At 38.8% G+C, this 14,475-nt stretch overlaps 2 protein-coding genes and 1 long non-coding RNA gene across 3 annotated transcripts in view; 1 reads left to right on the top strand and 2 right to left on the bottom strand.

Moving 5' to 3' along the window:
- Positions 1 to 2,830, bottom strand: part of LOC104760721 (kinesin-like protein KIN-7J) — an 8,105-nt gene extending 5,275 nt beyond the window's left edge. Inside the window, exons 1-8 of the mRNA XM_010483683.1 lie at positions 2,572 to 2,830; positions 2,392 to 2,481; positions 2,208 to 2,308; positions 1,989 to 2,102; positions 1,001 to 1,082; positions 861 to 928; positions 718 to 780; positions 469 to 614 (exon numbers count right to left, since the gene is read on the bottom strand). Of these exons, the coding sequence (XP_010481985.1) occupies positions 469 to 614; positions 718 to 780; positions 861 to 928; positions 1,001 to 1,082; positions 1,989 to 2,102; positions 2,208 to 2,308; positions 2,392 to 2,481; positions 2,572 to 2,746 (839 nt within the window). The 5' untranslated portion in view covers positions 2,747 to 2,830. The remainder of the gene's footprint in view (positions 1 to 468; positions 615 to 717; positions 781 to 860; positions 929 to 1,000; positions 1,083 to 1,988; positions 2,103 to 2,207; positions 2,309 to 2,391; positions 2,482 to 2,571) is intronic.
- On the top strand, positions 295 to 1,461 carry LOC109130636. Its single transcript, XR_002036594.1, has 2 exons — positions 295 to 383; positions 569 to 1,461. It is a non-coding gene; the product is annotated as an uncharacterized LOC109130636 (long non-coding RNA).
- LOC104760719 (dirigent protein 2-like) lies at positions 5,840 to 6,623 on the bottom strand. The gene has a single exon (XM_010483681.1). It carries the CDS (start codon positions 6,592 to 6,594, stop codon positions 6,034 to 6,036), a length of 561 nt encoding a protein of 186 aa, XP_010481983.1. The 5' UTR covers positions 6,595 to 6,623; the 3' UTR covers positions 5,840 to 6,033.

Raw genomic sequence — 14,475 nt, 5'->3', positions numbered from 1 at the left:
AAATAGACTTCTTAGTGGGAAAAGGAGAGCAATGTAATAAAGAAGCATTCAAGAGATCAGTGGAATCACTTTTGCAATCACTTCCTCTTTCTGTTTCAGCAAAGAGTAGAAGTCAGAGTCTCCAGAAGCAGATCCTAGATTCTTCAACTCATTCTCCATTCGAGCCAGTTCTTTTTGCAATTGCCTCACCAAAGCCTTCTCAGACACAACCATATTGACCTGAGCATTTGTCGTCACCTCTTTAGCACAGATTGCAAAGAGAAGGGTGTTTCTCGACTGTTCAACATGGCTACGTGCAGGGCTCATAGTGCATATGATAGCTGTCCTCGCATTTCCTCCCAAAGAGTTCTGAAGGATCCGAGTAAGCTTTGAGTCTCGAAACGGTATGTGCCCGTTTTTACCTTTACTGCACTTCAAAATAATTACACTGTCTGTTAAAACACCACTACTTTTGTAGAAGAGGATTTTACTAATGACATATATCCGAACCTTAGTTTGCGGATGACTGTTCCAAGAGTAAGTAAACTCCTGTTTATATGACAACCTTCTTTCAATCTTGTACCAGCAGATAAAGTCTGAGAAGCACGTTCACTTCCAGCCAGATCAACGAAGCACTTGAGAGGCAAAAAATCAAAAACATTTGTCATCAGAAAAAGAAAAAGGTTAAAAAGCTCAATCAATCTAAAACAGTAATTAATGATTGTAATTGTACAATACCACAGACGCTGCAAGAGTGCTGGAGTTGTCAGGAGAATATTCTCGACCAGTGCTTTCGATCGTCTGCAAGAAATGCATCGTTTAGCATAGCGAGAATGAAAAGTTGGAATCAAACAAAAAGGGATGGATTGATTTGACAGTACCAGCCGGAGTATTTGATGTGATCTTGAACTAGTTTCATTCAAAGAGGTTTCTCCAATCTTCCTCTGAGCTGCAACAACACTGATACATTAGTTAACGTTCAACTTATCTGAAATATTTGTAAGCCTGGCGTGTTACTCACTCTCACAGACTGTAAGAAGTTCCTCTAAATGTGTTCTGTCCTGGATGGTCTCCTCAATAAGTTTCTCAACGACGGTTCCTCTCTGGTAAAGCAAGCGGATGGAAATGAGTGGGTCTAACAATATATGATAGAGTGTATATCATAACATCGAAAAACAAGTAATGTGTACCTCTGGATCATCGAGAAGCCTCAGTGGGTTGTTATCCCCACTTAAGAGATCCCTCACAGCTTCATTGTAGATCTCAATTGCAGAGAATTTGAGAGTGAATTCGCGTTCTGAATGCTGAAGAAAATGAAAAAGAAGAGTGGTTTATTTGGCAATAAGAGACAGAGAGAGAGAGAGAGAGAGTTTAAAGAGATATCAATGCCGTAGGGTTCTTGTTCAAACCTTTTGAATGTAACAAAAAATGTCATCCATTGCAAATTCAGTGATGCCACTCATTGTGTATGTCTTCCCACTACTTGTCTGTCCATATGCGAAAATGCTTGCTGCAAAAACCAAATGTGTCAAACCAAATTCATTGTTACAAAGAAAAGTTCGATTGAAATATTCGAGGTTGTGTTTCCATTACAATTGATTCCATCGAGAACACAAAGAGCAACCTCCTTGGCTCCATCTTCATAGACTTGTTTCGTGGGAGAACTGAATCCAAACACTTTATCTGTAAAAAATTCCAAAACTTGTTTTCTTAGCATCATTATATTTATTCCACAATGCTTAATTTAGCTTTGAATATTTCTGAACATCCTACCAAATGTATATGTGGAGGGGAAGAGAGATCTCTCAGGCAAATTATTGTTGCATATTATTGTTGTGTTGTTTACACATTCCCAATCGCATATATCATTCCTCGCCTTCTCCTTCTCNCTCCTCAATAAGTTTCTCAACGACGGTTCCTCTCTGGTAAAGCAAGCGGATGGAAATGAGTGGGTCTAACAATATATGATAGAGTGTATATCATAACATCGAAAAACAAGTAATGTGTACCTCTGGATCATCGAGAAGCCTCAGTGGGTTGTTATCCCCACTTAAGAGATCCCTCACAGCTTCATTGTAGATCTCAATTGCAGAGAATTTGAGAGTGAATTCGCGTTCTGAATGCTGAAGAAAATGAAAAAGAAGAGTGGTTTATTTGGCAATAAGAGACAGAGAGAGAGAGAGAGAGAGTTTAAAGAGATATCAATGCCGTAGGGTTCTTGTTCAAACCTTTTGAATGTAACAAAAAATGTCATCCATTGCAAATTCAGTGATGCCACTCATTGTGTATGTCTTCCCACTACTTGTCTGTCCATATGCGAAAATGCTTGCTGCAAAAACCAAATGTGTCAAACCAAATTCATTGTTACAAAGAAAAGTTCGATTGAAATATTCGAGGTTGTGTTTCCATTACAATTGATTCCATCGAGAACACAAAGAGCAACCTCCTTGGCTCCATCTTCATAGACTTGTTTCGTGGGAGAACTGAATCCAAACACTTTATCTGTAAAAAATTCCAAAACTTGTTTTCTTAGCATCATTATATTTATTCCACAATGCTTAATTTAGCTTTGAATATTTCTGAACATCCTACCAAATGTATATGTGGAGGGGAAGAGAGATCTCTCAGGCAAATTATTGTTGCATATTATTGTTGTGTTGTTTACACATTCCCAATCGCATATATCATTCCTCGCCTTCTCCTTCTCGTTCTGCGGTCTTACCCTTACCGAAACCAATATCTTCTCCCCCTTTCCGCTACTAGCCATTTTATAACGCCCCTCTCTTTCTTCAATACATTCCTACCGGAAGATTCAACAATATTGGAACCCCTTCCTTGAGAGGGAGAGAGACAAAAGGTTTAGATTGAGAAGAAAATTTGATTTAAGAAAAACAAGAGTCAGGTAAAATCTGTAACTAGAAGAGAAACGAGTCAGGTAAAATCCCAAAATAGGTGAAAAGGCTTATTTGGGGTTTCTTCTTCCTTAAACAAACATCTATATATTCTCTAAAACCTAAAATAAGAATGTCGACAGATTGTACCCTTTTACTCTTCCGCTAACGGTACAAATCTATGACCTGTCGTAGCTCTTAACACAAATTAGTCGCCACGAAGATCAAAATATAGATTAGACAAAATTGTATCCAATCAAATATTGAAAACAATTCTTATAACAAGGCCTCGTCAAACACACAACTGAAAACGTTGGTGGCATCATTATTCTATCTCTCTATTGTTCTTCTTCTTATATAGTTTGACATTATTCCACTAGCATACCCTAAGTGCGATTATTATTACCTCTATAAGTTGTAGAATGTTCATGTTAAAATCCGTACCGGTATATAACGATATATAGATACAAAAATTACGAATGCAACTGTTGTGTAACTAGATTAACTTTAGATGATAAGATTTCGAATTTATACCTGAATATATATTTTGCAGCGAAACGATTCAAAACGATTCGAGGTTATGTTAGCCCTCTAATTTTTGTACTTATACCGGTATCCACAACGCACACAAGTAGGAATTCGTCACACAGTGTCCCTCTCTTTAAGGAGATTTAGGGTTTTAAGTGTTTACTTGTCACACAAGAAACATATAGACCTCTCAATATTACGTCTCTGGTATGAGTTTTCTCTTTTAGAACTCTCTGTTCTCGTCTATTTATATTTCTCTAAATATCTGAATCCATGATATCATATCTATATATATACACGCATGTAACCCTAGCTAGACTTACCCGGGTTAATGTGGAATGGGCTTTTTTCCATTGGAACTTTTCCTCTTTGTTTTCTTTGACAGAAAAAAATAGTGAACCAAATAGAAAATCAAAATTGCATCAACAAAATTTATATAAATTTTTAAGGTATTTGTAAGATATTTACAAGGTATAAGATATTTATAAGGTATTTATTTATTAGATATTTATCAGGAATTTAAGGTTTTACAGTTTACACATATAAAGGTATTTTGTGTATGAGTCTATTACGCTTGATCTTATTTTTTCTGGTTAAATTAGCGGTATAATTTTTATTCACACATGTATTTTTAATAAAGTTTTAAAGAGAAATATTTTTGAAAGTGGTTTCAAAAAATTACTATTTTTTAAGTTACGGGTATTAAAAACAAATTATATTTTGATCCAATGTACCTAAGTTTTTGACATCTGTATGTTCATATAATATTAGTGATGGACATTTAGACACAAATTTTTTTATTGATATCTAACAAAACATTGTAACCACTTATATCATATTTGATATTTCTAATCGTTTACTCACTCAGAAAATTTCCAATCGTTTACTCATTCACCAATATCTACATCTTATATGTCCCATACGCACCCATAGCCCTGTTCTAAAAATTGGTCAAGGCGGCCGATTCCTCGCCGGAAAGACGTTCGGCGGTGCCCGGCTGCCGAGATTTTGTTCTAATCGGAAGACAAATCAAATGCATTTAAGTAGATCAAATGCATTTGAGTAGATCTATTGATTTTAAGTAAAATTTTAGAGAAAAAGAAATAGAAAAGTGAATAAAACGAAGAAAAAAATTCGGCCACCAGAAAAAAAGGAAGAAGATGATAGTAAAATGACTTTTATACCTTCTATTAAGACTTAAGATAAAAAAACAAGCCAAAAATGTGTAACGGCTCGAACTCATGACCTTTAGAGTCATATCAACGGTCAGAACCACTAGACCAATTCTAGTTTCCATAATTTATCTTTATATAACTAATATATATACATAAAANTCCATTGGAACTTTTCCTCTTTGTTTTCTTTGACAGAAAAAAATAGTGAACCAAATAGAAAATCAAAATTGCATCAACAAAATTTATATAAATTTTTAAGGTATTTGTAAGATATTTACAAGGTATAAGATATTTATAAGGTATTTATTTATTAGATATTTATCAGGAATTTAAGGTTTTACAGTTTACACATATAAAGGTATTTTGTGTATGAGTCTATTACGCTTGATCTTATTTTTTCTGGTTAAATTAGCGGTATAATTTTTATTCACACATGTATTTTTAATAAAGTTTTAAAGAGAAATATTTTTGAAAGTGGTTTCAAAAAATTACTATTTTTTAAGTTACGGGTATTAAAAACAAATTATATTTTGATCCAATGTACCTAAGTTTTTGACATCTGTATGTTCATATAATATTAGTGATGGACATTTAGACACAAATTTTTTTATTGATATCTAACAAAACATTGTAACCACTTATATCATATTTGATATTTCTAATCGTTTACTCACTCAGAAAATTTCCAATCGTTTACTCATTCACCAATATCTACATCTTATATGTCCCATACGCACCCATAGCCCTGTTCTAAAAATTGGTCAAGGCGGCCGATTCCTCGCCGGAAAGACGTTCGGCGGTGCCCGGCTGCCGAGATTTTGTTCTAATCGGAAGACAAATCAAATGCATTTAAGTAGATCAAATGCATTTGAGTAGATCTATTGATTTTAAGTAAAATTTTAGAGAAAAAGAAATAGAAAAGTGAATAAAACGAAGAAAAAAATTCGGCCACCAGAAAAAAAGGAAGAAGATGATAGTAAAATGACTTTTATACCTTCTATTAAGACTTAAGATAAAAAAACAAGCCAAAAATGTGTAACGGCTCGAACTCATGACCTTTAGAGTCATATCAACGGTCAGAACCACTAGACCAATTCTAGTTTCCATAATTTATCTTTATATAACTAATATATATACATAAAATGGAGAAAAACCCTAAAACTAGTCCCCGATTAATCCCGTTTAATCCCCGATTTTTTCTCTAGGCGCTAGGTCCACCCCGACCGCCCAACTAGCGATTTCTAAAATAGGGACCCATAGTAAGAACAGAAATTTCCAATTACCACCAGACACTCAAACACACATCTCAATTCTCGACATATTCAAACAACTACACCTTTTAAACTTGGAACAACACAACAAATCAAAAAGACCCAAAACGATATATATATATAAGATAACCAAAGTGAAACAATTTATTTTCGAAATACAGTAAACAGCAACTATACGATCCCAAATAACTAATGCCAGATGAAGACATTATACTCGACCACGGCATCTTGACCAACAAGCTTATAAGTCTGGGCCTGTGCATAGCCTCTAGCAAACCTGAAAGCGCCGGTTCCACCAATGATCGGCATCTCTCTCAACTTCGTCATTATCGCATTCCGTCCATACATCGCGAGGGTGCTTCCGTTGAAGTGTCCTTCCGTGAAAGCCAAGTTAAATACCATCGTGAAGATTAAGTCTTTCAAGTCCGTCGATGCGTACATCCCCTGAGCTCTCCCCACTTCCTTCGAGCTCGGGTCGGGTCCATCAGTCAAGGGGTCATCAGCGATCATAATCACTCCAAATTTGATGGCAGAGGAGTTTGTTCCGGGAGCTTCAGCCACTCTGATGGCGGTAGGTTTGTCACCGGAGATGACGTCATGGAAATAAAAGTGGAGGTGGGTGAACTTCTCCGGCTTATAGCCTTGATATGGCGTCGTCGTTGTCGCGTACGCTTCGGATTCTGTAACGGTTACGGCAAGAAGAAGAATAGTTAAGAAGGGAGAAAGAAGAAATAGAAAACGTTTAGCCATGTTCGTTGTTTGTAGCTACAAAGGTTAAAAAAAATATGATACTTCAGGCTGTTGTATATGGAAATGTGATTTATTTATACACAAAACAAGATCAGTACTCAACTTTGGGTTTATATAATATTTGTGTTTATGTCGTTTCCAGATTGGTGACAACAACATGTCCGTTGACGAGGAAGTAACTAGGTTGTTCAATTTATAAACAACTAGATATTTCCACTTGTACAAATCTTGATACTATAAAATATGTAAACGATGAGGTATATACAAACAAATAAGAACGTTCCCGCAATACAAAAGACAAAAATGATTTTTTTTCCCTTTTTTTTAGTGCAAAGACAAATAAGAATAAAAACAAGATTCTGCATTGTGATACTCTGCATATATTCGATAAAAAAAAATTAGCTACATCATTAATTAATGTGGCCTAATTCATCCAAAAACTAGCTCAAAAGTTAAGGGTTACTATTTTCTGACTAATAGTCTCTCTGAAAATATGGGTGGAATATAGTCCAACAGAAACAGTTGAAATCCAACAATTCGATATCACAACAAAACATGTCACTTAAATATGCCACATAAATGAAAAACTTTTTTTTCCCGTTAGATATGGACTTTGATACTGTATTAGAAACGTGACCCAACTTAATCCAAAAACTAGCTTAAGAGGTGATTATCACGTCCTTTATATAATGTCAAAAGTCTTTATCCTAACGGATGCGAGACACTTTTGGACTCTAATATACATAAATATATATATATATATATATATATATATATATGTGTTTATATATAGTAAATGTATAAAATTTAAAGATTAAAGATGTTTGACATAGTTGTAACCACATAATATAATATAGTAAATGATTTTTGTTTGTACACCATGAATGATCCACCCACGTACGTCTCCCGGCTCTGAGGAATCGGCTTGGAACAACACCATGTATGGATCCTTGTTGGCTTTGTCCATTTACGTAAACAAATTTTCNCGCTAGGCCGAGCTCTGAGGTTCCTCATCCTGATCTCGCCGATGCTAGTCCAAGCTCCGAGATCCCTCATCCTGATCTCGCCGAAGCCAGGCCAAGATCCGAGATCTCCCACGCCGAACTCGCCGGATCCAGCCNTTTTCATTTCTGCGTAAATATCATAACATCTACTACTAATTATAAAAGAAACTCACTGAGACCTCTCAGGTCGACCATCAGCAAAATATTTGTTTTCTCACAATTTGTAAAGTCACCTTCTATTTTAAGGACAATACATCATCAAAATATAGTTTTCTCACAGGCTGCCGAATCACTTTCTATTTTTTTCATCTTAAACTAATTCCAAATCCACATTGTGATGCCATGTTGATGTTAGCAATGGACATAACTTCCAAGTTTTAAAGGAAGGATCGTCGATCCCCATTCGCACAATTGCTTTCCATGTTCTTATGGATCCACATACTGTAAATCAATTAGAGCACCTGACTGTTTGTACCGGGGATTACACTGTTTAAACAAATAAAATTTAGTGGGAAAGAGCGAGCAAGTTCTTTATTAATCGGGAAAACGTGAGATCGTCACTTAAATAAGTCGAATTAGAGCTTGTTGGTTCACAGACGAACTGGTAAGCTTAAAATGACGAACTGAAAACAAGACGAATTATACGAAAGATAATAGCAGTTTTCGATGCAAAGTATTGCTCTGTGGGTATTGTCCGCGGGTCAGGATGATAATCCCAATAAATGCTTTCTCTTTTTATAGGAGACTGTTGACCTAGAGGAGTCTAGGGTTCCCTTCATGAATTCCTGAGACTGCCCCTTTGCGGGAATTAGTGACTTGCTTCCAATCTCGTCGGGCCGAGAATACAACTAATGAGTCTCGTTGGGCCGAGTGGCATATTGGGCGTAGCCCATATCCAACAATAGTCCCCCTCTTAGTCCGGAGAGTGGCAGTCCTTCTGCGATCGGCGGGCATACTTAAATCGTCCGTAATATGCCTGCTCGGTACAGATTGTCTCGGTTTGCCTTTAGGGATGAAATTGCTATAGTAGCTCTTTTTGTAAATGCCAGGCTCGTCTTTCGAGAGACACCATAAATATCCAACGGTCTTTCCTTTGAGCGCGGTATTCGATGAATTTCCGGAAACGGGGCATGTCGCAGATCGAGGTGACGGATTATGGCAGTAAAATTTCCGTTTTATTTACTTATTTATGTCTCCCCATCTCCTCCTTTTTCTTTACTTCCTCCTCTCCATAAAAAGGTAACTTTCTCCTCTCCATAAAAAGGTAACTTTTTCTTGTGCGGCTGCGATGACCTCGAGCCGTTCGTTCGTTCGTGCTTCCTGGCCATCAAGACGACCGAGAATGACCTGCATCATATCGTCGAGTCTGTTTCTTTGTACAGGTAAGAGGAGAGTGGCGCTGGGGAGAGCGGTAGCGTTGGTGAGAGCGGCGGTTAGGAGGGCAGCGGCGTTGGTAACCAGCTGGTCTGCGACAGGTCCGGCTCCAGCGTGCGCAGCTACGGGAGGCTCGGAGGACGTGTCAAGCACCGGCGGAGAGACTGTGCTCGGCAGTGGGCCCTCGTCTGGGCTCGGCAGGGAGCCTTCGGTTGGGCTTGGCAGGGAGCTCAGCAGGGAGCTCGGCAGGGAGCTCGGCAGGGAGCTTGGCAGGGAGCTCGGCAGGGAACTCGGCAGGGGGACAGTTCGCATTCTTGTTCGCCCCCATCGCTGCCCCGTTGGCTGCTCCGTTGCTTCGTCGAAGTTTTCGCTGGGGTTCGTCATGACTTTTGAGATTTCGAAGAAGTGAGGATCGTCGGTGTCGATTCGTCAAAAGAAACGCTTTACTCTTGCCACACGGTGGGCGCCAATTGTTAGGCCGTTTACTCTTGCCCCACTATCCGACGTGCACAACGAAGGACCATGATTGGCCGGACCGGCTGAAATATTAGCACCAATCGACGCAGCACTAAGACCCAAAACGGCTGAACGAGGACCAGTATCCTCGGGCGGGACAACGTCCATAGGACTCCCACCAAAACCACTGTCGCTATCTTCGCTGAACTCGAGAATATCAGCAAAGTTGAAGTCGTTGGCCAAACTATTAAAATCTCCACACTCTTCTCCAATACCGACACTAACATCATCAAAAACGTCTTTATGAGCCGCAAACTCTTCGGAAAAAGCACGCTGAATTCCCGCAAGAGTTTTACCACGCGCATACGTTAAAACTCGGGAGCTCGTCGAAGGACGACCTTCCTTTCTGCATGAAATGCCGACCTCGCAACCACCCACCATGAGATCGGCATCATCATCGTCAGAATCGACCTCGCAGGAAGTACCGAAGAGATCGGAACCGACCTCAGGAGCATCCATTCGCCGAGCTGATATCCTGCTCGCGCGACTGCCGATCTCACCAGTTCGACGAGTGATCGCGGCGTCCACAACCATATCAATCTCCGGTTCGTCTCCTATGACAACCTCGGACGTGCCTTCCACGCTGATCTCACCGACGCTAGGCCGAGCTCCGAGATTCCTCATCCTGATCTCGCCGACGCTAGGCCGAGCTCTGAGGTTCCTCATCCTGATCTCGCCGATGCTAGTCCAAGCTCCGAGATCCCTCATCCTGATCTCGCCGAAGCCAGGCCAAGATCCGAGATCTCCCACGCCGAACTCGCCGGATCCAGCCATTCTCGGCGGAAAAGCGCCGATCACACCGCTCAATCCGGAATCCTCTCGATCCGATCCGCCGATCTCCGCCGATCCACCAGGTACGGACGCTTCGCCTCTCTCAGCCGGACTCACGAAATCGACATGGCGCCGATCTCCGACCATCCGGGTGCCGACCTCGCCCTCTTTACCGACCTCCGAACCTCCCCGTTTCGACCCGTCGATCGACCGGATTCACGCACATCGCCTTTCTCGGCCGGGCTCACGAAACTCGCATGGCGCCGACCTCCGAACATCCTCCCGCCGACCTCATCCTCTCTGCCGACCTCCGAACCTCCCCGTTCCGACCCGTCGATCGACCGGATTCACGCACATCGCCTTTCTCGGCCGGGCTCACGAAACTCGTATGTCGCCGACCGCCGACCATCGACGATCTCCGCATGAGAAGCTCGGCGGCGGCGGCTGCTAGGTCTTCGAGGATGTGTGACCAGACAAGGGGGAGAGAAAAGTAGAGAGAGAAAGAAGTAAAAGCATAAAAATAAAAGCATAGAGAGGAGAAAGTTACCTTTTTATGGAGAGGAGGAAGTGAAGAAAAAGGAGGAGATGGGGAGACATAAATAAGTAAATAAAACGGAAATTTTACTGCCATAATCCGTCACCTCGATCTGCGACATGTCCCGTTTCCGGAAATTCATCGAATACCGCGCTCAAAGGAAAGACCGTTGGATATTTCACGGTATCTCTCGAAAGACGAGCCTGGCATTTACAAAAAGAGCTACTATAGCAATTTCATCCCTAAAGGCAAACCGAGACAATCTGTGCCGAGCAGGCATATTACGGACGATTTAAGTATGCCCGCCGATCGTAGAAGGACTGCCACTCTCCGGACTAAGGGGGGACTATTGTTGGATATGGGCTACGCCCAATATGCCACTCAGTTCGTCATTTTAAGCTTACCAGTTCGTCTGTGAACCAACAAGCTCTAATTCGACTTATTTAAGTGACGATCTCACGTTTTCCCGATTAATAAAGAACTTGCTCGCTCTTTCCCACTAAATTTTATTTGTTTAAACTGTGTAATCCCCGGTACAAACACTGACCACTATTTCACACTAGATATATCCATGATTTGTTCTGGTCTTTTTCATTCTATGCTTCCCCCACATAGGTAAGTTCTTTCCAATGATTAAAATATTCAGTTTGTATACAACTAAAACTCCAGTAGATTCAATTGTCTAGTACCCTATTCAATAAAGTATTTTTTATTATATTGTCTCACTCACTTGCATTGATGTATATATGTGCATGGAAATGGCAAGTGTAGTTTATTTTTTTATTATCTAATTTTAAATTATATTTAAAGACATAACGGTTTGTACAACAAGTGCAACGTTTGGGTAGATGAGTGTGCTAAAGAAAAAGTGTTTTAAATTCTATATGCAAACCAAAGTTCGAGAACAGAGTCATAACGCATGTTCCCCATAGTTCGGATTGACGAAAGCTGATTTCAGATTTGCTTATCAGTTCACTAGATTAGTTGTGTTGTAGGATTCTTCCCCGTGCATTTTTCCATTCCGCTGTTTCCAAATTAAGTACACCGTCGCATGTAAAACATACAGAACAAGGAAACCCTCTACACACGGTGGTGAAGTTCGGAGACATAAGCAATGATGGATTGCCAATCCGTTAAGAATCTAGTCCTGCAATTTAGTTAAAGTTTTTCATATAGCAAATTATTTTTGTGTTGTTTACACATTCCTAATCGCATATATTATTCCTCACTTCTCCTTCTCGTTCAACGGCCTTACCCTTACCGAAAAACTGATATATCATCGTTTTTATTTGTTTTTAGCCATGTTATAAATCTTATTTATAGTGTATTTTTGGTGTTTTAGAGTTTTATTGAGTCTTTGCAGTTTTTGGTACGTCTTAGATTTATTTGGAGATTTTTGAGCATTTTGGAGCATCCGGAGAAGCCACGCTGAAGAAACAAATCCGGAGAGCAAAATTTGTGTAGGTGTCGACCGACACCATCCATGGTGTCGAGCAACACATCATTTTGACGGGAACTAAATTTGTAATCTTTTTGAAGTTTTGAAGATTTGTAAATTCTGCCCAGAAGTTTATCCTATTTGCAGTTAAGGCCCAAGTCGTGTATTATACATATTTATAGGATTTTTAGGTCATTGTTTAGACCTATGCTTTATTTTTTGTGTCACCTTTTGAGAGAGAGATCCTGAGAGCTTTTGGGACAAAATAATCAAGAATCTTTCAGTGAGATTCAGCTTAAATTATTGAATACTTCTTGATTAATTAATCTGATTTTAATTGTGGGAAAACTTTCCTAGGCCTAATGTTTCATCCATCTAAATCTTACAAGTTTTTATTTAACTTTTGCATTGCTATTTTAATTTACAATTCTTTTTTAGCTTAATTAAAAGAACTTATAAATTTATTGTGAGTCTAGAGTCTCCGTAGATTCGATCCCTAATTACTACGATGATCTCTTAATTTGAGAGAGTAGCTTTAGGATAAATTTGATCATATCAGAAACCAATATATCTCTCCCCTTTTCCGCTACTCGCCATTTTATAACGTCCCTCTTTGATATATAATGGGAGGCATCAAGGAAGATCAAGTCGATGCTATGCATAGGAGGACAAAGGAGGCATTTTATGAGCTAAGGCTAATTAAGAGGACAAAGGAGGCATTTGATGAGCTAATTTAAGAGATTATGGTCCAAGAACTCATAGGAAAAACTTTTGGGAGTGAAGCTTATCAAGGAAAGTCCAATTCTGAGTTTAATTCAAGTTCAGGAAAAGCTCACCGGTTTGAGACTATGAGGCTGAAGAAACATGCTCTAACCTAGCCACCACTCACACTTTGCAATTGGCCCATTCTATTTACAAAAGTTAAGAGCAGTCCAATATATTTACATAAGTCAAGAGCAGTCCATTCTATAGACGTCAAGAGGAATTATCACTACTACGAAAACCTGCGTTTAGCGACTACCACTTGTGACTCTTTTTTCAGTCGCAAAAAAGCGACCATTTAGCGATTCATGTAAGACTGTTTCCCAACCAAAGTAAAGATAAAAGCAAAACAGTCGCATATTTACGACGGACACAATATAGTCGCAAACAGATTGCAATTTGAGACTGTCCAGTGACAGTAATTTATCAAAACAAAGAGTCACAAATTAGCAACGATTTTGCAACATATACTCCGGTCACAAGTTTATTTATCCATACCTTGTTACGAATTTGCAACTCCTATTTTTTGCGACGAAGTTGCTACCAACTTTGCGACTACTTTGCAACTACATTTCCGATTGTTAAGCGTCTAACACCTGAATTAGATACTGTTTTACGACTGTTAAGCGTCTAACACCTGAATTAGATACTGTTTTGCGACTCTTTAGCAACTCTCGATTTTTCGAATTTGAAATTTCACATTAGAGAAATGTTAACATGTTTCTATACATATTTCCACTTTGAATTGATCAATATCAGCCATATAAACTTTGTCAAAGCTTTCCATTTCAGTATTTAGACACAAAAAATTTGATAATATCTAAATCATTATAAGGAGTTATATGTTATTTCATAAGAAGGTTTGCAATATTCATGAAATTGCAAAACAAAGATATGAAAACGATATTTTAAGCTCATAAACTATTTTATATACTCTACAAGACAATCATGAGTCCATATTGTTAATTTATATCAATAGAAGAGGCCAAAAATGATAGATTTCAAAAATTTGTATTGTGACTAAAGTCTAAGAGTCACAATAGAGTAACAATTTGTGACAAACTTGTTACTAACTTTGCGACTCTTTCTGTTTGCGACTATCTTGATACTAACTTTGCGACTACTTTGCAACTACTTTTGCGACTGTTAAGCGTCTAACACCTGCATTAGATACTGTTTTGCGACTGTTAAGCGTCTAACACCTGCATTAGATACTGGTTTGCGACTCTTTAGCAACTCTCGATTTTTTGAATTTGATATTTCACATTAGAGAAATGTTAACATGTTTCTATACACATTTTCCACTTTGAATTGATCAATATCAGCCATATAAACTTTGTCAAAGCATTCCATTTCAGTATTTAGACGCAAAAATGTGATAATATCTAAATCATTAAAAGTAGTTATATGTTATTTCATAAGAAGGTTTGCAATATACATAAAATTGGAAAACAAAGATATGGAAACAATATTTTAAGCTC

Source organism: Camelina sativa, chromosome 18 (assembly GCF_000633955.1).
Source record: "Camelina sativa cultivar DH55 chromosome 18, Cs, whole genome shotgun sequence".
Classification (NCBI taxonomy): Eukaryota; Viridiplantae; Streptophyta; class Magnoliopsida; order Brassicales; family Brassicaceae; genus Camelina; species Camelina sativa.
The sequence above is the reverse complement of the archived record's forward strand: the minus strand, read 5'-3'. Positions and strand labels throughout refer to the sequence as shown.